This window comes from Gambusia affinis, linkage group LG15 (assembly GCF_019740435.1).
Source record: "Gambusia affinis linkage group LG15, SWU_Gaff_1.0, whole genome shotgun sequence".
Taxonomy (NCBI): Eukaryota; Metazoa; Chordata; class Actinopteri; order Cyprinodontiformes; family Poeciliidae; genus Gambusia; species Gambusia affinis.
Genome location: NC_057882.1, coordinates 17,031,868 through 17,055,897, shown reverse-complemented (window position 1 = coordinate 17,055,897; position 24,030 = coordinate 17,031,868). Strand labels below are relative to the sequence as shown.

General features: G+C 40.2%; 1 protein-coding gene across 3 annotated transcripts in view; it reads left to right on the top strand.

Annotated features, from left to right (window-relative positions):
- Positions 1-24,030, top strand: part of srrm3 (serine/arginine repetitive matrix 3) — an 88,918-nt gene that overhangs the window by 27,132 nt on the left and 37,756 nt on the right. For all 3 annotated transcript variants that reach the window (XR_006372998.1, XM_044141416.1, XM_044141418.1), the window contains exon 2: positions 18,362-18,663. Coding sequence is in view for 2 of the 3 variants with exons in the window: in XM_044141416.1 (XP_043997351.1) it covers positions 18,374-18,663 (290 nt within the window). In the remaining variant the exon portion in view is untranslated. The remainder of the gene's footprint in view (positions 1-18,361; positions 18,664-24,030) is intronic.

Below are 24,030 nucleotides of genomic sequence, written 5' to 3'. Positions count from 1 at the left end.
AGAAACAGTTTATAAACTGTTATATTCATAACAGTTTATGTTCAATGTTCCATTCATGTTCAGAAAGTTAAAGGTTAAAGAACTGTTAATACAGCCATTTGAATCTGAATTATAATAATTACATTTATCTAGTCTTCTATAGCTGCTGTGTTATTATATTTTATTTATTTATTACTGATTAATTTTTTTTTCTTATGAATTGTTAATTTATTTATTTTTTCATCTTATTTTGTGTTTAAAAAATAAAAATAAAGACATTTGATAACATTGGAATGTTTTTGTAAGAGCTTTTCTTGTGGAAAACCCGATGCGGCCCAGCCTCACCCAGACTCTACCTCCATCGGCCCCCAGGGAAATTGAGTTTGAGACCCCTGCTTTAATGGATGGTGTTTCCATTTTTGTCTTCTCTTGTCTACATTTAGTATGAGACACATGATCCCGAACTACCCATTTAAACAAGTGTAGGCACCTAATTTGAAATCTAACTATATCGCTATATAATGCATAATAGTCTCTTTGGGTCACCAACTAATCCGTCAATACTATTTTAGCATGGCCTTTCAATAAACAAAGAATCGTTCTATCAGTTATTTGTTTGTCACACACAAAAGGCATGCAGGTATACATTGTTCATAAATAATTTTTTTTGTTGGAGATTAACAAAATTATAATTTCAGTGAGCTGTAGGTGTAGTGACAAATTTGACTGCCATGGAAATACTTTCAAATCCATAATGTGAACCAAGCAAATTATTAGATGCAGGACTAATTCTGCATCTAACAAACTGATTTAGAGAGAGCAAAAAAAGACACCGAATGCACAGTGACTAATTTTGTTGTTCTGATGAAATGTCAAACAAGATCTTGACAAAACTGTCCTCCAGTCACATCAAGTCCCTTTGACTGTGGGGTTCATAATTAACCAAGCTGCAGCTACTGGGTGTATTAACAATGGTGACACAAGACACACAGCTCATACTGCGGGTTGTAACAGCTGTCTACTTTTAGAAATGTGCTTCATTTGGCTCAATCTGCCAAAAAAGACATGCAGTTATTGGAAATAAATACAGGATGCTGATTAGTTTTAGTGGAGTTAATCTTTGACTGCTACATACTTCATACCTTGCCTTACTAATAAGTTCAACTCATGCACTGAATGATTTGCTTTGCTTCCTAATCTTTGTAACAACACAGATTCTTGTTTGTCATCAATCTGGAGCTTGTCGTGGAATGCTATAATCCTGATAGCAGATTTTAAGTCTCTTCGAAGATTTTTTTCTATTATCAGCTGCTTCTATGAAAAGGTAAACACTTTTCTGCTCTTATTATCCTGTCAGGGAAAGTAATGATGTTGTGAACAACAAAGAGCTACAGTATTGATGTTTACATGTACTTCAATAAGGGTGGCTGTCTTTGTAATTCCTGGCATGTGTCCCGCTCTGTTGCTCAGTTAGAGTTGAGCAGAGTTGAGAAATCGGGGCAACTGTGAGAGGTGGGATGTCCATCAAGGCGTCGCGGTTTGTCTTGTGTTATTTCCTTTTTTGCCATGACCGGGTCATTTCATGCATTGTTGCCCATCCGGGAGCGCTGCAAATTGAGATGTAAGAGGACAGACGGACATATATGGGTTGAGGTGACCCAGTTCGCCTCGACAATCTTAGTGAAATTGAGTGGCTAACATCTGTCTTTAAAAAAAATCCATGTAAAAGCTGAACATTGGTATCATTTAGAGCTTTGGAGGGCAGTAAAGGACGATGGTCATCACCGCTGTGGGAAGCATGTGGGTCATCATGTCGTCAAACGGAGCCAGGTATATATCATGCTCTTATTTTCACAAAATGTCTCCTTTGGTACCGACTTCCCACCATGCTGTCAGATAAATTACCTCTAACTTGGGGGCCATTTCTGGCCATTGGACTGATTTTATACGGCCCTAATTTTAGGTAGAATTCAAGAATGGTACAAATTTGGCCCAGTGCAGGTGATTGATGTAGATGGACAATTTTTAAAAAATTAGAGTGAGATTGTTACTGATGGATTAAAATCTCCCTAGAATGTAAAAGGCTCGGTACAACACATTTGTTTTGTAACAAGCACATTTTTACTTTCATTTTGATTTCACAGAAAGTAGTGCCCCTGACATTGAAACCAAAAACTAGTTCCAGCCTAGGGGTCTAGGTCATGTTACATCCTACATGGAGGCATGATTTTACTCTGAAGTAATTTTTCTTTACAGTAAACTGTTGCTGGGTTAAATCCAGTTCACGGCATGTTTTCCCCGTTAACGAACGCATTCTCTCTGGAAACTCCGGCTTCCTCCCATATGTGTGTCTGTTGTCTAAGTCATTTATCAGTTGCTTAGTTTCCATTCTACCAACTCATATAACCCTTCCCTCTATAGTTTGCGGCTTTCAGTCAACATCAGTATCAGATTCATTTTCTCTGACTGCCTTCCTTTGCTGTCGGTCTGTAGTTGCTCAAAGCAACTACAGATGACTGGGTCCATTACTTATAAATCTTGTCAGAACGGGGCTTTTAGCAGTTTGACCTTGATTTAGCAGAAGCTTTCTGCCCTCTAGTGTTTGTTAATCACTGAATGTCCCAGAGCTATAAAGAGGTTTCCTCCTTATTGTGACACAGGCCTCCGTCTTGACAGCGAAAGACAAACAACAAAAAAGTAGGTGAGGTGGCGCATTGCAGAGTCCAGTCGCCACGCTGTGGATAAATTAAACGTTTATGAGCAAACGGTAGCCAAAGCAATTTCCTCTGTTTAACTTTGTGCGTCTTATCTCGGTGAGGAAAAGGGCAACGCCGAAATCCTCCCACAGCGACACTTGTTCTCTTTCATAGCTTGTCTGCTCCATTGTTGTCATGGAAGCTGACTTGATTCCAGCTATCACCAGCCGTCATCTCTAATTGCAGCGTGCACGCAAATAACACCCCTGTTTATTCCTATAGCTGACTACATTCACACGCAGTCGAGCATGAAATGGAAACCTATACGCTGCTGGGTCACGCTAGTCATCTCTGAAGGATTGCGACGAGGGTCTGCCACGCGCGCCGTAACAAGTGTGTGGCCAACACTAGCTCCACTTATTCCCATACAGTAATCTCTGCTACAAACAAACAAACAAAAAAAACAACAACAACAAAACTGTAGGCCAGACACAAACAATCAAACCGGCCCAATCACATAAATCATTGCTGCGGCTGCATTCAAACACCGGCTTTGTGATTTGAAGCGGCACGCGGAGCGGAACTCACCTTAATGAACCGACATCTTGGCCCTGTGTCTCTTTCCTCCACTTCAAGGCTTTGCTGTGTGCTCAATTTATCAAAGTGCTACTGTCCAAATTACTTTAAGATGGAATGCTGCTGTTGCCTTGGAGACATGCTGAGGAGGGACGAAAACTCACCTAGGATGTGACAGAGAGAAAAGGCTGCCTCGCCGCGTCTCAACAAGTAGAATTGTCACTTCATTGAAGGTTCTAATAAGGAGGGTGAGTAAAGATGGATCACAATTTGGATTTGAGATAACCATTGATTTTCCAAAGCCTGCTGAATGAAGTTCTCAAACACCCAATCAAGAATCAAAAGAGGAACTCGTAGAGAATCACAGGAAGCTGCTAATTATCTTGCAAAGCCTGCTTGGTGCTTTGTCTATTTATTTAAACATCTTCCAGCTTGCACTAATCTTCTTTCCATAAATTTATCTTAGCAATCAGGCCTTTACTCCTGAAACAGTTTGATTTGTCAAATTTATTGAGTGATTATAAGTATAATTTAGTTTTCTTTTTGGACTAAAATGTAATTCAATTCTTGCCACATTTGTTTCTCCCTGATGTTAGTTTTGGTATCCATCCAGTTTTATTTTGAAATAATTAGTGCAGGCTGTGTCTGGATAAATAGTTGGATGGATGGGTGGATTTTTCTTCCCTCCAGTCATTTAGCCTCATTTTTTTGTGTTGACAGAAATATTTTATTCGTTTATCGTCAATAAGTTTCTCTTTGTTTTGTATACTTTTTGAATGCATAAAAGGATATTGACAAAGTATTTTTCTTCATAATTTCAGTCATGTGTATTGCCATGTTTTGTTTTGTCAGAATTGTCACTTTAAAAATGTTCAGCTACTCTGAAAAACAAATAACTGACTGATTATGATTCAGTTATGCCTAAAACAAGATTTTTACATTTTCTGACTCAAAGATATGACTGAATGAAATTGTTTGTGACTCTGAATAAAAAATAAAAAAAATCATGGATGCTTGCAATTTTTCTGACTGATTTTCACACTACAGGCTGACATGCTATCTTTTCCCCCAGCAGTCCTCTATTTTTCAAACCTTTCATGTGTGAAGAATTTTGAATTGCAGTGAATACATCCATCACCTTATTTTTTATTTTTAAGAGCATCCCCACGGCTCCTTGGTTTGTGACAGCGTAACGTTTACGGGATTCCTCTGGGCTGGGCTTCTGTATCTCACACAATAGCTTTCTAATGAGTCTTTCCGCAGCACTCTTTCCAATTGTTCTGCACCAGCTCACTGCTTTCCTAAGCTTTTCTGCTGAATAGATAACTTTTCTCTAATTAGAAGGAATCGCAGCTTCAGCTGTTTATGCTCAGGCTCTGCTGTGGTAGTTTTGTTGGCGTTCCAGGTGTTACGGTGTGACCGTTTACCTCAATGTGCCTGCAGACCTGAGCGTTCTCACCTTAACAGCTTGGCATGTTGCTCTCTGTTTAGCGCCGTGTTAAGACAGTCCTGTACTTCAGCTCTGACAAACATGGTTAACTTTATAAAGGTAATGTGTGAACGTCACCAACAGTAAACCGTGAATCCTGCTTTTGTTTTGTTGACGTTTTCTAAAAAAACAAACTTTTTTTTTTTTCTTTTATTTCTCATCTTTGTGTTGCTTAGTAAACAGTTCGCTTTCCTTTCATCCTTTTTTTATCCCCAAAGAGATAAATATCTTTGGCCAGTAATCCTGGTGATTTTGTCAGTGCACGACCTTAGTGTTCTCTGTACTCACTTTAAGCTTCCTTATTAGCATGCAGGCTCATTATTCCTGACCTGTGAGCATCGTGACTCAGAGGGCAACGATAAGCCAGCTAGAATTCTCAAAGCAGGCCAGATGCAGCCAGTCTGCATTAGCATATCAGGTTAGCAACTTGGGTGGGTTGTTGGATTAGGCCTGTTTTAACAGAAGCCAACATGGAAGTTGATTTAGGGTCGACAGATGCATTGGTATGGCTAAAGAAATTATATATATTTTATTCAAGCCATTATAATTTGTTTGTATGATATAACTGGATTGATTTGGGGAAATAATTGATTAGAAACTTTGCGTTAAAGCCTAATGAAAGACAAAAAAACCCTCTAAAAACAACAAACTAAACAATTGTGCTTTGCAGACATTTTGAACATTTGGGGCGCCAGATTGAAATTTTAATTTCTTGTATAATGACAAATAATTTTGAGTACGCCAAGTTTAATCATGGCTATTATTAGGAAAGTTTGGGAGGTTTTAATCAGATATTGTGTAATTCTTTTATCCTTTATCTGTTGAATCCTGGTGTTATTTTATCTTTTCAAAAGCTGGCATGCAGTCAGATTTTTTATTTATAATTTTTTTTTTTACAAAGTGTGCAGACTCTGTTGATAAATGGTGTGTGGTTGCCCTTCTCTGACCTGAAATCCACCAGTTTAAAATCTCCTACTCCCACTGACTTGCACATTGTTTTAGCTGTGGATTGTTGCCTACTGTAAACCTAATCAGCACAACACAACATCCCGAAAGAAAAGTATTGATTTTGACTGCTCTCTGGTTCCGTTTGTCTTCTGATTTCCACATTTTATGCTATCCCTGCTCTGAATGTTCTTCCACTTCCCACAATGTGTCCCCGTTTTTCACTAAATTAAGTAGAAATAACCCCCCCCCCCCCCCCCCCCCAAGATTAAGCTTGTAAACATGTCAAAGTTAAGACTTTATCCAATTAGTGCCAGAGTTAGCCGTAGATATTAACATGACACTCAATGCTGTAGCTATAAATAAGGATGCAGCGTCTCAGTCAACACGTCGGATTTAATAAGGACTGAAATTCATTGCTGGCTGCGCTCCAGTTTGAGTCATATGTTACGCTCCAGCAGTGGATGAGCATTACAGTATAACAGCTTCACTAATCTGAAGGGCTGTGCCTCCGCAATCGGTTATGGCTACATAGAAACAATCAGAGTCTGTTGTATGACTTTGCTCCTCAACATATATGCATATATTTTTTACAATAAGGAAGATATATTATGTTATTTTTCACAAGTGTAGATGATTTCAATGGGAAATGCCAGAAATACAACTGAATTGCACTACTGCAGCAGTACTCTCTGGTGCCTCTTTGGAGCAGCTTTTCTCTGTGCAGACTGCAGTGGTGCCACTCATTTATTCTCTTCTCCGGGGCAATAAGTGAGTTACAGGACTCACCAGACATTCATTGAGCTCATTAGATGAGACAAGAGTTTAGCAAAATTATTTAGAAACTTAAGAATCCCTCATTAAAAAAGTGTAAGTAGTATTGGTTTTACAAAAAAAAAAAAAAAAAGTGCTTTAAAGTATCTACATATCTATACAGTTATTGTGATAACAGTACCATACCACGTCTGCTTGGAAACCTTGCAGACGAAGTCTCTTCTCACTTGTTTTTAGCAGAGCCTCTACCAAGATGCAGTATTATTTATTTTTCAGGCATCTAGTGGCATTTTAGAGCACAATCAAGTAACTATGTTACCTTCAGTACTTATGAAAATGCTGTATATAGCAAATATAATTTAAAAGAAATTCGATTTGACTTTATTAACATCTTGAAGTCAAGCCTCTACCTCTTTGAAAACTCCTGCTTTTTATGAAACTCTGCTTTTAGGAGGTCATCCCAACATCGCTCCTCTACTAACTCTTGAACAACACTTTTAACCACCTTTTTACTGAGAAGTAGCTTACATAATGAGCTCAGCAGATGTGCAGTTATTTGTGTTTGTGTTTGCTAATTGCTGCTGGCTAGCCTAGAGGAGCTGAGTGGGGGAGGGATGCTGTGCGGGGCAGGAGTTCGGTCACTTGGAAACTGTTCCCACCGTCTTAAAAAGAGAAGGGGCTGCACCTCGATCCCCCCAGGGTGATTTGCACAGCTGAATGGTTGCCATGGGAAATTGAAGGATTTCTCAAACGTGCATGAAAGAATCATGGGAACACTTCAGGTGTGTTTTTGATGAGGAAATGACATTATAACATGACGTAATGCTAAAAAATGTGAACTTTATACTAAACTGCCCTTTTAACAAGCTCTAAATCATATTTATATGACTGGTCAAGCAATTAAAACAGATTAGCCACAAAAATAAATAAAAAATCACCCATTCTGCTTTAGAAACAAAATCTGAAGTAAAGCAGAATTTGGAGTTGCATGGTAGGGTAAATATCGTCGTACAGATTTTCATAGCTGTTTTCGAGGCTGCTGTGTGCTGGCGATGACGGTGCTTGTTAGGTGAAGACTGCGCCTGCATTTAGCATCAAACCTTTGGCTGCACTCAGCAAAACAATTCTTGGCAGATTTTTCTCCCTCGGGGGGGAAACAGGCATTGTTGGAAAGTTTTGAGAGACTTTTGCTGTTGTTTCGGCATAATTAGGAGACGGCGGATGTTATGTGGGGTGACAGTGGGCGCTGTGCTGAGCAGAAGTGAAGCTCCTTCTGTTGCAGGTGTCTCAGAGGTACGTCCCGGGTGAAGAACGTCAGGGGCCGACAGTCTGCTGCAAACTGACAGCCATCACTTCGTATCAGGAAGCTGATCACTCCGTCCTCCTGAGTGCTGTGTCAATTCAATAGCAGCAGCAGTCTGGGCAGGTAGAAAGGAGGACAGCCTCATTTCAGCTCTGCAGCAGTCTGAAGATTAGCTTCAGATTGCTGCAGGCATTGACTCGATTCAGCCGGCTCCCACTTTGACTGGCTCTGTGCCCGACAAACAGCGGGGAGGTGGATAAGAGGAAGATTTCATCCATATCAAAACAGTGTCTTCGGATGTTTATCTAGGAAAACATTTTAAAGACGTTGTAAGAAGACAAACCAAAGGTAGAAATACTTTATTTAGGCTAAAAGACGCCGGGATCCTTTCTATTAAAGGTGTGTGATGCTGCATATGTTGGCACCAATCCGATACCAAGTAAACACAAGGCCGGTATCGCTGATACCGAGACGGTTACCGATACCGACAGCATATTTTGAATTTAAGTTTGACGTATTGTCAAACTTCTGACATTTCTTTGTTTTCGTTTGTTTTTCTTCTAAATTATTTTTGTTCAAATCTAGGGCAGATTTAGTTACAGGTGTCAACAAAATACTTGAATAGCATTAACATGACAAACAGTAACAACAGAAAAACAACAAACATTTGAAAGTGCTAAAAATGATTACCAAAACAAAATCTTTGGAGGTAGAGAAACTTCAATGCAAACATGAAAAAAAAGTTCAAGAGGGAATATGACACTTAAGTAATGATCTTACCACGCTTTCATTGATTAGATATTGACCCCGACCTGATATTGATATTTTAGACCTCTAATTCCTCCGTTTTCCTAAGTTTTACCACACACTTCTCGATGTTGCCATTTCATCCCAGCTTACCTGTATTTCATAAACGCACCATTTCAGTCTGATGTACCAACCCATTGCGCATTAGTGTATATCTGCAGGTTATTTAAATCAGCCATTTATACTAATATTCCTAAAATGCTCTCTACCTTTAATGTATCTACATTTTATTTCTAGCAATACTTCCCACTGATGTTTTGTTCTGAACCGTGCTTGAGTCAATAAATATTTTGAAAAAGGATCGATCACAACCTGTGCTCAACTGGATAGAAGTGAGTGATGTCTTGCTGGTAGATGCTGTTTATTTTATTGGAAAATGAATTTTATTCCATGCAGCAGACTGTATAGATTATTGAAGATGCCGTTGGCTGCAGCTCCTCTATTATACTGAGAGAACACACACATTTGTTATTGATATTTCTCTTACATCAAGCTCCTCTCTGGGAGAAAGCAGGTTTAGTTCACTCGTTGAAAGTCTTATCTTGGCGTCCGTATGCACATTTCTGCTCTAGAATGCTGGTCATTATTATTATGTTAACAACCTGGTATTGATTCTTGACATAATGCAGCAAATTAAATTAAGGTTAATCAAAATTAATTTCCCTATGTCAATTTGAGCGAAACATTTTGATTTCACATCCATCCATGTCTGTGTTTGCAGTTAATTGATCAGGAGTCCCACAGCTATCGACCCGGTCTCATGACAGGACAACGATAAACTTCGTCCTAGCACTCGGTGCAGAAATGTACAGTTCCCTCAGTGATTTCCCTTCTGAAACACAAAATCTATGCAACTATTTGACTTGCGATTGATGTAACAAATGTGCAATTAAAAATGGAGGTAGATCAACAAAGTCTCAACCAGTCTGACAGTTAGCTGAGGAAAGGCGTTACGATCACAGGAAAATCAGAGTTTCACATAGTTACATAAATATACAGTAAACAAATGTAGAAATGTGTCTGATTAAAGCTTATGAGACACCCAGCGTCACCCAGCTTTGTTATATCCTAGAAATGCGTGCTTGCATTTTTTATAAATCTCACATGAAGGGACCAAAAATCATTTTGTTTGACCAAAGTTAGAATCACTTTTTCCAATTTCAAGAATAGAAATTGATAAAACTGGAAAATTTCTCTAAAATCTATACATATTAAGGGAAAAAAGACAAATCTCTTTCTTTTTTAGTAAATGTTGACCAATATGATGATGTCTGTTCTAGCTAGAGGCTGCAGAAATATTTCAAAAGCATTAGGAACATGCAATATTTTCCATACAAATCAAAGCCCCACCTTATGACACTTTTTATTTCATTTTTATGTGAAAAAATAACACATTTAAATACGGATAAAAGCTTAAAAATAATCACAAAAATAGAAAAAGTTTTAGATGTTCTGTTTTAAAATTGGCCAGTTTTATGTACTTTAAATACTTTAAATTCCAATAACAAAAAATAAGATATTGTTGATTTTCTCTAGAGTATTTCAAAGAATGTAATGCACATAGCATTAAAGTCAAAGCTCTTACAACTATTACACAGACAAGGTTAGAGAGGGAAATGCAGATAAGTTGGAAGTGGTAAGGCGGTGTGATGGTCTCCCCGTTCGAATGGCCTCCACTGAGGGCATTGACAAAGTTGTGTTTCTCTGTTTCTTGTTTTGACAGCCGGAGACTGAGCTGAACCCATCTATCCCCTGCCACTGACCCCTCTAATCACATCAGGAGCACTCTGATGGTAATCATCTCTCCCAGGAGACGCTGCACATGGCAGTTCACTGGAGTTTATGTGATAGGCTGGAGTTATACTACAAAGGCAGCCGGAATAAATTACAGGGTCAGAAGAGCATAGCTTCATATCTGAGGTGGAGCATGTATTCCATCAGTTTGAAGCTCAAAGCTTGTGTGGTGTTTTTAGGTTGGTCTTCCAGCAGGATAGTAAACACTGAACATGCAACCAAACATCCAAGTATAGCCGTGTGGTTGAATGGCCCAGTCAAATTCTAGACCAACATCCAATTGGGAATCTGTGGAAATACTTGAAAATTGCGGCTCAGAGAGGCTCTCCGTCCGGTGTGACTAAGCTTGGGCTATTTGGCAGGAATGATAATGGACAGGTCGTGGCGGGGCGGAGCAGGGAGGCGGTGGGGGCTGAATGCAAATGCAGGTTACACTTTTCATTGTTATATTTGTAAGAAATTTCAAAAGCTACAGCACGTGTCATTTAGATTGATGTCCGACTGTGTTTGTCTATTGGATTGTATAACTGTTGTAGTTTGTGGTTGTGACATGACAAAAAGTAAAATAGTTTAAGGGATTTCTCTGTATTTCAACCCAAAATGACATGTTTTTTCCCAACAAGCATCAAAGGTTTTTAAATACTATTCTACCCTCACTCACTCTGTATCACTCTGATTCCACTAATTAATTGTGGGTATGTTGATTCAAGATGTTTTATTTTGTTACCCTGACTCCCAACATTGCCTGCAGTGCTTTTGCTCAGAGGCGTTTGCTGTTCTAAAAGCCACCAGAGGAATTCGGCACCAATTCCCCACAATGCTTCCGGCTTCCATCTGGAGCGCGTTTCAACCACGATTGGATCTCATTCCAACATGCTTTTTTCATTAGAGTCAGGTAAATGGAGAAATGATGAGCTGCTCCTGAATTAACCAAATCAGAAAAAGCTGTTTGTGAGGCGTGCTGTGGTGGCGCAGGGGGGTTAGCACGCCCCACGTAGGGAGGCCTTAGTCCTCGACCCGGACGTCGCGGGTTCGACTCCCGGTCCCGACGACCTTTGCCGCATGTCTTCCGCCCTCTCCTCACCCGCTTTCCTCTCTGCCTACTGTCACAAAAGTACAAGCCACTAATGCCGCAAAAACACTTTGGAGAAAAAAAAGAAAAAGTTGTTTCTGTGTAATGAGAAATGCAAAAAAAAAGAATAGTTTGATATGCAGCAGATATGGCGTGTTTAGATTCAAACATCTCCAAAGGTCACAGTGCACATCTGCGGTTTTGATTCCCTGCTCAAATTTGTATGCACCATGCATCTGACCACTACAAAAAAAATGGAGCTGTGGAGGGAGGTAATAAAAAAACAAACAAACAAAAAAAACAAAAAAACAGTTGAGGCTGTTTGTTTCCTGGCACCCAACAGCAATCTAACGTGCTTGGAATAAAGACCGGTGACCTTGTGGGAGCTAAACAAATCCTGCAGGTGCCAAAAGGCTGACAGCGAAACACACGTTTCCAGCAAAGGGGCCGATTATTTTAGAGAGAAGAAAGGTAGAATGGAAAGTGGGAGATAGGAGGCACAGGAAAAGAGGAGGGGGGGATTTACTTGGTGGGAGCGCGCACACGTTGCATCCAGAAGAAACGGCTTCTGTAGCTTCACCGTGCAAGTCTCTGTTAAGGTCAGAACCCTTTTACTGCCACCCTGTAATCATGGCCAAGGGGCCGTTCACCGCTGAATGAGGCTCAATCGTCAGAGTCATTGTTCACAACACCGAGCATCCTATGAGAGAGGGGTGATGAGGAAAGTGACACCATGTAAAATAGACAGATAAACAGGCAAAAAAGGGAAAATATGGGAGCAAAATGATTTCAAATGTGACGCTACTGTTGCAGCAAGCAGCAGCGACATTTGACTTTAGGTCTACATCATGGATGGCACTCCTAAATCTGCTGTGTAGTCACAGACTTTATCCATTACTATCTCTGACTGCCATCTTTATTTTCCTTATTTTTTTAGAGCAAACTGTGTTTACAAACGCAGGTCCATCAGGACAGCCCTTACTGTGCAGATGGTCATACATACGTTCTTTGTTTAAAGAAGCCTGCCGTAGGGTTTCCTCCTGTAAACACAGAGGAGCTCTGATGGAGCCGGTCCAACAGTTCAGAGAAGGAACATTATGCATCATTGGGAAACTTCTTCCTGACTGTTGCATTTTACAATTATTGCATGGTAATTTTGAGGGACAAAACCACTTACATGATGTAAAAGATGAATTACTGCCGTTTCATTCGGTGTTCACAAAAGCTTTTAATAATAGATGTTTCTCACAGCATGCTATAAATGCAAAATGTTGCTGTTCAGGGTAAATCAAACAGTAAACCACTAAGGCTGAGTACACAGCAGAGCAGGAAGTTATGAGGGTTTCAGTGATGATTTGAGCGATTTATCCACAGTTAAATCTTTGGAGGTAGAAGCAAGATGGAGTGGTGAAAAAGAGGGAGCTAGTTCTACTGAAGGACTGCAACCATATTTTTTGTGTCATATTATTCTGCAAGAAACAATGACTTCAGTGTTTCTTGGGAGGAAGAGTTTGACAGTGAAGGGTTGGAGCCGGACATCTGTCGCCTCCAAATCACTGAATGGATGGCAACTTTTATTTTAGCTGGCGTTTCTCTTTCATATGTGACCAGAAATCTTCTCAACCTTCAGGTAAAAGTCTAAAAATTTGGAAAAAAAGTGAGGAGCGCAACCTGAAATTCAGGCTTGCAAAAGATACAGCACAGTGGAAACAAAATGAAAATGCACAATATAAAGTTGTGTTAATCTACTTACTAAATTCTAAATAGAGGAGGTAGATTACCCTGTTCATGAAGGAAAGAAAGAAGTTAATTAAGCTGTAACAGTTGGAGAGAACTGCATGCACACACAGTTCCTCCCTGCTTTGTTTCCATCAATCACACATCCCAGAAGATTTGCATTTGCATCGCCCTGTTACAACAAGTGACAAAATGGAGCTGGAAGATGTTAAACAAAAGCAAAAACCAGGAGAAGTTACACTAACAAGCCAGCAGAGTGCAAAGTGAGATGTCTGGAAGTAATTTAAACCGATTAGAATATGTCGCGTTTACTTCGGGTTGGGCCTCGAGCTCCACTCTAAACACCTGTAATCCATCACGGATATGTAATGTTGGGCAAAATTTAGCTTTTGTTCAGCTCAAAGCAAGATGGTGAATGTTGGACCTTTGAAGTCCTCTGGACCTGTTCGAATTTAGTCTAAGACATTTGGACCTGGTTCCACCTCTCGACAGCTTTCAAACATCATTAGTTGCAGTTTGTAGATCTCCTATCACCTTTCCCTGTAACATTATGTAGACAGAAGGGAAAGCATCTCTTTTATGTTTACTTGATAAAAAATTATTTTAATAACTGATTATTCTATTGATTAGTCTGATGGTTTATCGATTAAACAGATGAACAAATGGGCACATTTTTTTGTTTAACCATTTACGTTTACAATGATGCTTTATATTTATAAAATTTTAAAATGCAAATAAACAAATAATTAAATCCCTTTTGTAAATAATAAAATAAACATTTTATTGTGCAAAATGCAATAACAACACTCTTTAGTGTCCACTTGATCATTTCCAGCAAAGGGTGTGTATTTACACATAGAGAGGGTTTCTATCTTAAATGCTAAATGTAAATATTTTTTGTACAGTTTTGCCTTAATTACTGCTCTGAGCGTGTTGTACTTTCAGCAAATGGCCTTTTTCAGAGATTGTTTTCTCCCGTGGACGATTAATGATTTACTAAATTATTTCAAGAATCGATTAATCACAATTAATCCGATTAATTGTTTAAGGACCATTCGTCTGAAGGTTTGAAGAGAAAATAAATCTTTTTGTAACAAATCTTTTAAATTCAGTGCTGTGATAGACACGCACCCTTGATTCCAGATCAACAAGTTTCTGTCTTTAGCCACATAACATAATGTCCTGTAATTGATGCTAACGATTATTCCCCCATTTAAAAAGAAAAACAAAACACCATGGCGCAAGTATAGGCAATTTCCTCTCTCGTGTTATTTTAACTTGATACATCATTAGCTCTCTAATGTGTCTAAGATTTTTAAAATTTTTTTTGCCATTCATGACCACAGTGACTGTTATCATTATTAATGGAGTTTTAAGTGTGTGATCCATCCGCTGTGTGTATCAGATCAGTCAGCACTGCGTGGGCTGCCAGCCACCATGTAATTGAAAGATCACGATGCTTGAATGGAAATTACAGCCAGTCTTCAACGTTTGGTTGAAGAACGGCACCTGGCACACCCACTGCGTCTGGCTGTTATTTACAGGCTTTGTTTCTGTCGTCCGAGGTGCGATGTCACTCGCCGCGGACGCGGCAGCAGGGAGGGAAACTAAAGGCTGAGCACAGCCGCCGCCTTTTTATCCAACGAGGCCATCTTTTATTCAGAACAGCAATCAGCGCCTCATCCTCAAACAGACTACTGAATACTGAACTGTAATATTATCTCTATGTGATATGAAATAGCTTATTGTTAAACTTGGCGATTGAGAGAAAAAAATTTCATGTTTCGTAAAGGATGGTTAGATGGTGTGATTGTCTCACGCAGCAGAAGATATTATAATAGCAGAAGAGCATTACTGCAGCAGCCGGAGATAACCTTCAGCCCCCGCAGAGGACTTTAACACAATTAACTGTGTGGTTTCGCTTTTTTCCTGCTCATATTTTCTTTTTCTTTCAACTTGAAAGGAAACAGATTTTCGGTTTCCTCCTCCCGTGTCTCGTGAAAAAAGACAGATGAATGTGGGACATAGTAATGAGGCCGTTCGAGTTAAACGGCACGCTGTGACACACCAGCGTCGAGCCCACATCTGTTGTTGTGCAGAAGTGGCCTCCAATTGTCTGATGATATCTTCATTTCATCGTTGCTCATTACAGCGGAACCTGTTTGCAACGGTTGGATGGGCACATATGGTGGGATCTGTTGCTTACAGCTTATTCATCGGGCCAGGATGTGATGTCCTGCATGAAATTAATTATTTGTGTCCTTCCTCTCCCCTTTCTAAGATATCGATCCAGATCCGACTTAAGTTTTTGCTGACCTCAGGGCATCAGATATTGGTTACTTGTGTACACACACACACACACATTCTTCACAATGCTTTTTTACAGCGTAGAAGTAGTACAGTGACCTTAAATACAAATACCACAACTTTACAATACTGGGGTATTTTTCATAAAGTTAAGAAAAGTACATTTATAACATGATTTGGTTGCTTTTGTCATAAACAAAGTGCAAACGTTTAAAACAGCCAAAAATATACATAAAAGTGTACACTGTTATAGTAATTTGTTGAAAACTAGGCTGAATAATAATTGTATTATAGTTTCCTTTGTTTTGTATTAACTGTTTCTACTGATTGTATTTAATGACACATTTTTGTAGTCACGTGATTTTAACCTTGTTTTGTCTTTGTTTTTAGCAAGACAAATTACTCATTGTCCAGGCGCAAGAAATTAAAAACAGCCTTTTGGCCAATTGTGGTGCATTTACCGAAATGTTAATCAATGTGTGCCGTCCCTTCAAAATAAATTACAATTTTAATTCCTACCTCTGATGCAGGTAGAGCAGTGTGAGGGTCATCCTGGTCGGATCACGTTTTAAACTTGGTGGAACTGCTGAGGCAATCATGCTGAGGCAAATTCTCGTTCAACCAATCCTAGGAACAAAGTCAAACTTAATTCCCGTTCCAGTTGGACTATGCCAGGGTTGCCCCTCGCCCCTTTTGGTTTTTGTGGCGTTTATGGGCAGAATCTGGAAATGTAGTCATGATGAGGACAATGCTTGATTTGAGAAGTTTTGTTTTGTGGTTCTGCTGATGTCATTAGGCCATGACCTTCAATGTGCAGTGGATCTGTTCAAAGCCTGAGTTAGTCAGTGACTCCATGCTATCTCAACCAGTCAATAGTAGACTCATGTTCCCTCGTGTCCAAACATCTTACTGTCCTGTTCACGAGTGATGTTAAAATGGGTAGGACCTAAGATTTTTTTACACTAGAGACATTCACCAAGCCACACATGAAAACACACACAGAGTCATAGACTGATCATAAGCAGCTGACATTACAAAGAGAAAAATCTGATAAAAGGAGTGACTGAACATACAGACAAAAATGGAAGGGAGACTGATTACTGGTACATAAAATTGGCATTTCATTACTGAAAACTGCAGGGGACATCAACAGATGTCTGCACAAGTGTCCAGAACTGAAATCTAAGATAAAATGCAAACTAACATATAAGTTGGCTAACACAGCTCAAAGTTCTGAGAATCAGGGTTGTAGGAACAAAGTTGAAAATGCTCCTGACATCCTAACTTTTGAAAACTGGCTCATTCCTTTAAGAGGGCATTTGGTAGCACTTTGGTTTCAAAGTTCTCAGAAAGATCCACTGCCTTTTTGAGCCCAATTTTTGTGAAAACAAAACAAAATAAAAAAACAAGACAATTTTCTAACACCCCTGAACAAACTGTCCTGAAGTGTCCAGTCCAGTCCCACTCTGCTGCATTCAGAGGATCATTTCCCATGTAAGTTGTTAAGAAACACTCCCTCTAAAGACACAAAACTTCATTAGCAGACGAGACGTTCTCATTGAACAGAAATGTAAAAATCTGTTCACGTTTGTCACAGATTTTCTACCGCACTTCAGTCTGCCCGAATGCCATCTTAAAGGTCCCACCCGATAAATGAGAGCTCTTTTTTTCCTGCTCTCTTTTGCCGCAGACAAGTGTATGTGCATGACTGACTGCTGTCACGGAATATTAAGTGCTGATTTACTGTATTATAGATTCAGAGATGATACCTCCTGCTGTCCCGCCACCTGTTCCGTCAGCCGACAGCAGCGTCGCTACGCACGCACGCATCCACAGATCGTTTAGCGGGGCGCATCACTTGAAAACACAAACACATCCTCATTGACCAGTCAAAAACCACCGTGAGCAGCTCAAAAGCACATAACCGGCTGATCCTACATCACAAAATAGATGAAAAGACTGTCATCCTGAAGCTCTGGACATCATCCTCTCTTGACTCCTCCATGTTTGACAGTGATGAAGTACATCTCCTGGCTGTTTTTATATCTCCTTTGTGAAAAATGAAGCTATCAGTTGTAGAAGAAGAGGAAGGGGAATAGCAACGCCGGGTGTCATCTGAGACTCCAGTGCAGAAAAGCTCCACCTCTCTTGCTACCTGTACCTGCACCGACCTTAAAAGAACAATCCATCTTGATCAGAGCAGGAGCCACACTGCACTGGCACCAGATGCTATTCTATACATGGAAGTGACGGCTTCATCACTTCATGAGCAAACAAGCCAGAAAGGGATTGGTGAAAAAAAAAAAAAAAATCATATTCAACAAAAGTCATTCATTCTGTCACACAGTCATCTGTCACTTGTTTATTTCTTACATGTTCAGTATTGGTGAACCTTCTTCATCCTCCACTCCCATACTTCTTTCACCTTTTTCCTGCTGCCATTTGTCTTACACCATGTTTCATTATGCTCCAGCAGATCTTTCCTTCCTGACCTGTCTTCCTGTGCTCCAGGGTTGTTGACTCATGCAGCACAAGTCAATGCCCCCATTCTTTCTGGACGTTCATTTTTTTTGGTATCATTTCAAAGCTGACATGTGCAAAGTTTGCAGAGTACACTGCTCAGTTCAAGCAGAAGCTCTGCAGCCTGTCCAAAGACATTTGAATCAAATCCCAACCTCTTCACCCGTACATTCTCCAAACATTTGTAGGTTGTTGTTTCCCTGGAGTCTTTGTTGTGCGGACAAACTGTGCATGTATAAAATATTGCTTAATAGGTTGTTTAGTCAAACTGATATTTCTCATAAACATCAGATCATCAGCGCAACATGTGACTTCTAAACTACACTGGACTTATGTCTTCGCTTTTCTCATTGTCTCCACAGATTTAAGCAGTCATGTACGACGCGACAAGGATGCCGTCACCTAAAGATGGTGTAAACGCAGTGGCCCAACCTGTGGTCCCTGGAACTGAACCTGGAACAGCCGCAGGTTCAGGAGGGCCAGCGGTCATGGCGGTGCTGCAGGCCAAAACCGAGGAGGGCCAGGTGGGGACAGAGGAGGACGAGGAGCTTAAACTGGAGCCTGTCCTGCTGAAGAAGCCACACAGAGAGATTTTGGACCACGAGCGGAAAAGGAGGGTGGAGCTGAAATGTATGGAGCTCCAAGAAATGATGGAGGAGCAGGGGTGAGTAGATGAGTCCCAAACGACTTTTAGAAGTTGCCAACACTGTTAACAGTGAAGATTTCTGTCAATGTTATGCAGAACTGGTGCTGTAGGAGGTTTGCAAAACAAACCAAAAATAAGATGAAGGAATTGTAGTAATTCTCTCATTTGAAATACACTCTCGAATTTATTTGTCTTAAAAATTGCCATCCAAAGACAGTATTGTGGGATTTAGTTTATATTGCCAACCAGCAACTTAGTCATTTCCCGTAACTAAACAGTTTTTATGATCCTAGCTGCAATGCAAATTTGCATAATTGTTTTGTGCAGGATTTATGAACATCAGCCAATGATCTATAAATGCATGGCAATGCTCATAAACCATGTTGCAAACGGTGTTCATAAACTGAATTGAAAACAGGAGACTGCTGCTTCATGCAATGGAGCATTTTTAACTACGCCTATATTTTTGTAAGTATTTAAATAACAAAGGAAGCCATTATGGGCCAAATGTACCAGAAGATAATTCCTGTTATGTTTATCAATGACTAAATAACCTGATCTTTCAAACAGATAAAAACCATTACATTAGAAGCTACACAGATCTTTTTATTTGTAAGAAACTTTTGAAATTTATTTTCACAATTACAGTGTGCTCCAGTGAAAACCATGAACAGACAGACAATACGGCTCCCATTAATATGAGCAATGTAACCACCGCAGAATCAAATGAAATGTTTAGAAGTTTGACACGTTAGTTCGTCCCGAACAAGAAATAGTCCTAAATCCAATTCAGCCAAGGAAAAATAAATAAATTTATGTTCAGAGTTCAGAGTTCTGCTCTTATTTAGAGAGAGAGAGAAAAAGAAAGAGAGGATCTGAGAGTGTGAGAGAGAAAAAAACAGCATCATTCAGTAGTCTCTGAAAAGCGTTTCACTCATGCACGTCCGAGTCTATCACTCTCCAGAGATGAAGATGCTACTGGGAGAAACGCACCAAGCAGGAATATTGTTGTAGCAGTTCTCCCATCCTGCAAATCTCCTCATTTAAGTCTTTTAGCTGATGATGTGAGCTGAAACCTTCAGGATCTCTCTGGTATCTTAATGCTCTCCCTCCTCCAGCACAAAGGTTCTTAGTCACAAATTCTTTTTAAAGGAGTGATTTGATTGAACTTTTCTTTTATAATCGAATTGTTCCTGTTATTTTGGTTACAAAAAATTCATTTTAAGGTTTATCTATTCAAAAACAGTAGGGAGATCTTATTTATTTATTTATTTTTAGATTTAGATTAGGTAAATATTCTTGGCAAAGAACTCGGGGCTGCACCGCTACGTAATCGTTAGCGCTCTCCTGGGTTTAATCAAGACGATGGGTCCCCTGGGCGTGTGCCCAGTTTGCCCTTATTTAGTTCAGGCTAACCACCTGCTAAACTACCAACATGAGCTTAGCTGGCCTTAATATCTGTTTATGATCTAAGTCTTAGCATTATGTTTTATTTCTATTTCCCCACACGACTTACTAAAGCAACAAAGTAATTTGTGAAATGCTCCAACAGCAAAGTGGATTAAAGTCTAAAAGGTTTTAGGCAGCTTAGTTAAAGCAAAACAGCAGGGAAAATGTTTTGAAGGGTAGATCGATAAAGGTCGCGTATGGAGGAACTCATCTGGACACTTATTTTCTTATGAAGAATAAACTGTTTCTTCAGCACCTCCGCCGCTCTGTTCACGTTGCATATTGTTCCCTGCGGTGTCGGTGTGTTTTGCAGGGAGGTTTGGATTCTGAGTGACATTTGTGTTTTCAGAGAATTAGTTGTTTTCTCTTTCCTCCGCATCTCTGTTATTACAAGAGTGCAAGGCGATGAAAGCCGTAGCAGAGAACCTGACACTGACGGGTCTATTTCTTAACAGTTGTTGAATTCGCGAGGAGCAGCAAAAATATTAAATCCAGACCCTGTTACCTGCCAAAACTAATTTTCATCTTCACAGAGGAAGGAAAGTAAAAAAAAAAAAAGCAAATTACTGCAGTAGAGTGAAGTAAACACAAGGGACAGTGCGTTTGTAAGGAAATGGTGCATTGCATCTATTTCTTTTTATCATGTGTTTATTTATAGGTGCCTGCTATGAAAATGCTATCACAAGTTTTTTGTTTTTTTCTTTTCTTTTTTCTTAAAAAAATCTTTTTACACATTCCACACATGGCTGGCAATGACACTACTATTTCTTGTGGGAGTCTGCCTGAAACTTAAGCGTAACGGTTTCTTTACTGGCATTGGAAATTTGTTCAGATGCTTCTGATACCTATGCTGGCAGAGATAGTGCTGCTTCCTGTTTGCCCAGAGGGTCAGGGTTCACGTAGCTGGCAATGTTCATGATCAGCAGCAGTCACATGTCCTGATATCACCGCCTTCTCTTCTACTTCTTTAGAAAGTCATGATGTCACATACCAGCTTCAAACTTTAACATCTTGTATTAGAAATGTATGTGATCGATATTGAGTTGCCACATCAGATCTTGGTAGAGATTTTCATTTGGACTTAAATCTGGACTTTGATAGTTATTCCAGCCTTTTAGCAAAATTTAAAAGGTGGCTTCTTCCACAAAGGCCAAATATTTGGAAGCAGCCAATTAATGTGCTGTTGCCTAATTTCCCCAGATGAACTGTGGATCTCGGCGGTTGCATTAATATTCCCCCCCTTTAACATCACTGACCTAACTCAACAGAGGTCCAGCCAATTAGTGCAAGCAGTCTCTCAATGAGTGGAATGGAAATCACCTGAGTGCAGCGAGTGTGTCTTAAGTGATTCTAGTACAAAGACGACTGAGTCCGGAAGGTTTGGGGGGAAAAAACACTCCAAAAAAATCAGAGAAAATGTTGTTGAAAAGTACAAGTCAGGGGATGGATACAAAAAAATACCAAACATCACTGGAGTTCAGTTAAATTCATCATCAAGACATGAAGGAACATGACCTATGTGTAAATCTGCCTGCATCAGTCCGTTCTCACAATCTGAGTAAGTGGAGGTAAAATGAACCCAACAAAATATAAAGAAATCTGGTAAGACGATTTGTTTCTGCAAGAGAACTACAGCTTCAGAGAACATTTATTTTCCAGCAAGACAATGACAAAAACCATTTTGTTGATCTTGATTGATTTGTGAAAAGAATGAAGGGGTAAAACATCTAAGAGGGTGAATATGTTTTATAGGCACTAAACATCAGGGAATCTTGCAATGCTCAGTGTTCAGAACATTTTAGCCTCCAACATGGCCCTAGAAAAACAAAAACATGCTGGAATGGTTAAAAAAAAACAAAAACAAAAAAAAACAACATGCCTTTTTTGCTCTGCGTTTGACCTTTTTAATATATAGGATTATGCTGCACTGTCAACTCTTGAGAATCACATTACCATCCACATTTTCAAATGTTAATTGGCGATGTTGCCATTGGAGACAGTCGGTGAGAAGCGATGGCCGACCGGGGCGGTGTTGTTATCTCGGCATCCAACTCAAACTAAGAAAGAACCATGGAAATGTTTGAGACTGCAGTCGGCCGTAATCCACTATTTCAGCACTTCTCCCTGATGGATTCACTCACACACACACACACACACACACACACCGTGCTGCTTAAATAACCACAGCTCGGAGTTGAACTACATGCTGACAGAGTCCATAATTAATGACGAGCCCTGTGATCCTGTCTTAGTGGAAAAGGGTTGCTTTCCCACAGATGCCTCGGGACATTTTCCTTCCGTCACATTTGTCAAGTATAGAATACTGCCTAATCCTACTATATATTAAGAGAGAATTAATTAATAATTGAATAAATGTCAAGCTAATTAGTCATTTTTAGAGGGTACACACAGATATGGGAAGCGACAGAAGGGTGGTGGTGGATTCGATTTGGTTTTTGTCCATTGATTTCACTTGTCCTCGTCCTCCTTGAGCATGAATGCTCTCGTCAGGCAATGGGGCCTCATTAAGGCTGCCTGAGAAGAGGGGGAAGGGGGGCGCCTTAAAGGGGGACTTGCACTTTCCCCATCTGTCAAGGTCCACTCCTTTCTGGCTCCTGGGTTTAGAACGATGTAAAAGAGCCATGCTGTCTGGTGAAACACTGCAGTGGCAGAGAGAAGCTTGGCTAATGATGACAGAATACAAGCCGACCAGACACCCTGGCTGACCAGCTCCACAGCTTCACACAGAAAGGACTCCAACTACTTAGCAGAGTGTTCGAGCTCTGGATGGACTCGGCTCGTCTTGTTAGGCCGTAGTGAAAAGGGGGATGCTCATTTGCCAGCTTGGCTCGGCAAGGATACCCCTGCCTCTCCAGTTTTTAATGTGCCTCTTTAAATAAAAGTGTGTGTGCGCAGGATTAAGGGATAGAGAGAAGGATGAAACATGGGGATAGAGAGGGAGAACAGTGCCAGACATTAGGCATAATAGAAATGGAGGCTGTGTTGTGTTTTCAGGGGTTGAGACAGAAGACTCAGCCTCTTCTCACCCCTGGTATTTCTTTTGATGGAGGTCCTGGTGAAGATCTGGGTTTGGGGACAAGTTGGATGCCTGCCACATTATTTAAGACACACTCCTCTTCCCTTTACAGCCCCTCCCTCGCGGACCCCCAATCTGCTTCCCTCTTGTGAGACGACCAGGATAAATGGTCTGTCATGAGTGATGGCCTCACCATGGGAGCCAATTAAACTGGCTCTGCGATTAAAGCAGTCTGTTCATTTAGCTCTCTAAAGCCTGGCAGCATCTCCCATTCATTTGTGCACTGAGTGCTTCGCGGCTGCTGGCAATACTGCCATTAATGCAGATTAAATATGACTGAAGGTTGCATACATTAGGCCATTTATAAAAGACGTCTGGTTGGAGGAGCACGATACGATCTGTGCAAGGAAGAACATAACCCAGGGACATGTTGTCGTGTTCGTCCCCCGGACACGACAACATGCTGACTACAAGGTGGTAAACAAAGCGTGGCATTTTGTGTTGAAGACATGGCCCACTAACTCCGCAGTTCCCCCTCATGTGCAGGACCAGATTATTTAAAGGGTGTTTTTATCTGCTGATTGAGACTTAATGAATGTTCATGGTTTGAACTCCTGCAGTGTGCCAACCGTTTCCCCAGCTCTTTGATGAGCTAACCTGCAGGCTGCATTGTCCCACTGGAAGGTGAAATCAAGTGTTAAGTCTTTTGTAGTAACTCTGACCAGCTTCCTTGTCCCTACTAAAAACACAGCATCATGCCACCAACACCATGCGCCACCCTGAGTTAAGGGACATCTATGTCTTATCAGGTTTGCAGTAGTGCCATACCGTTTACATTTTTGACTGATGGATTGAACAGAGTTATGGACTATTGGTGTATTCCCTAAACAAAACACCTC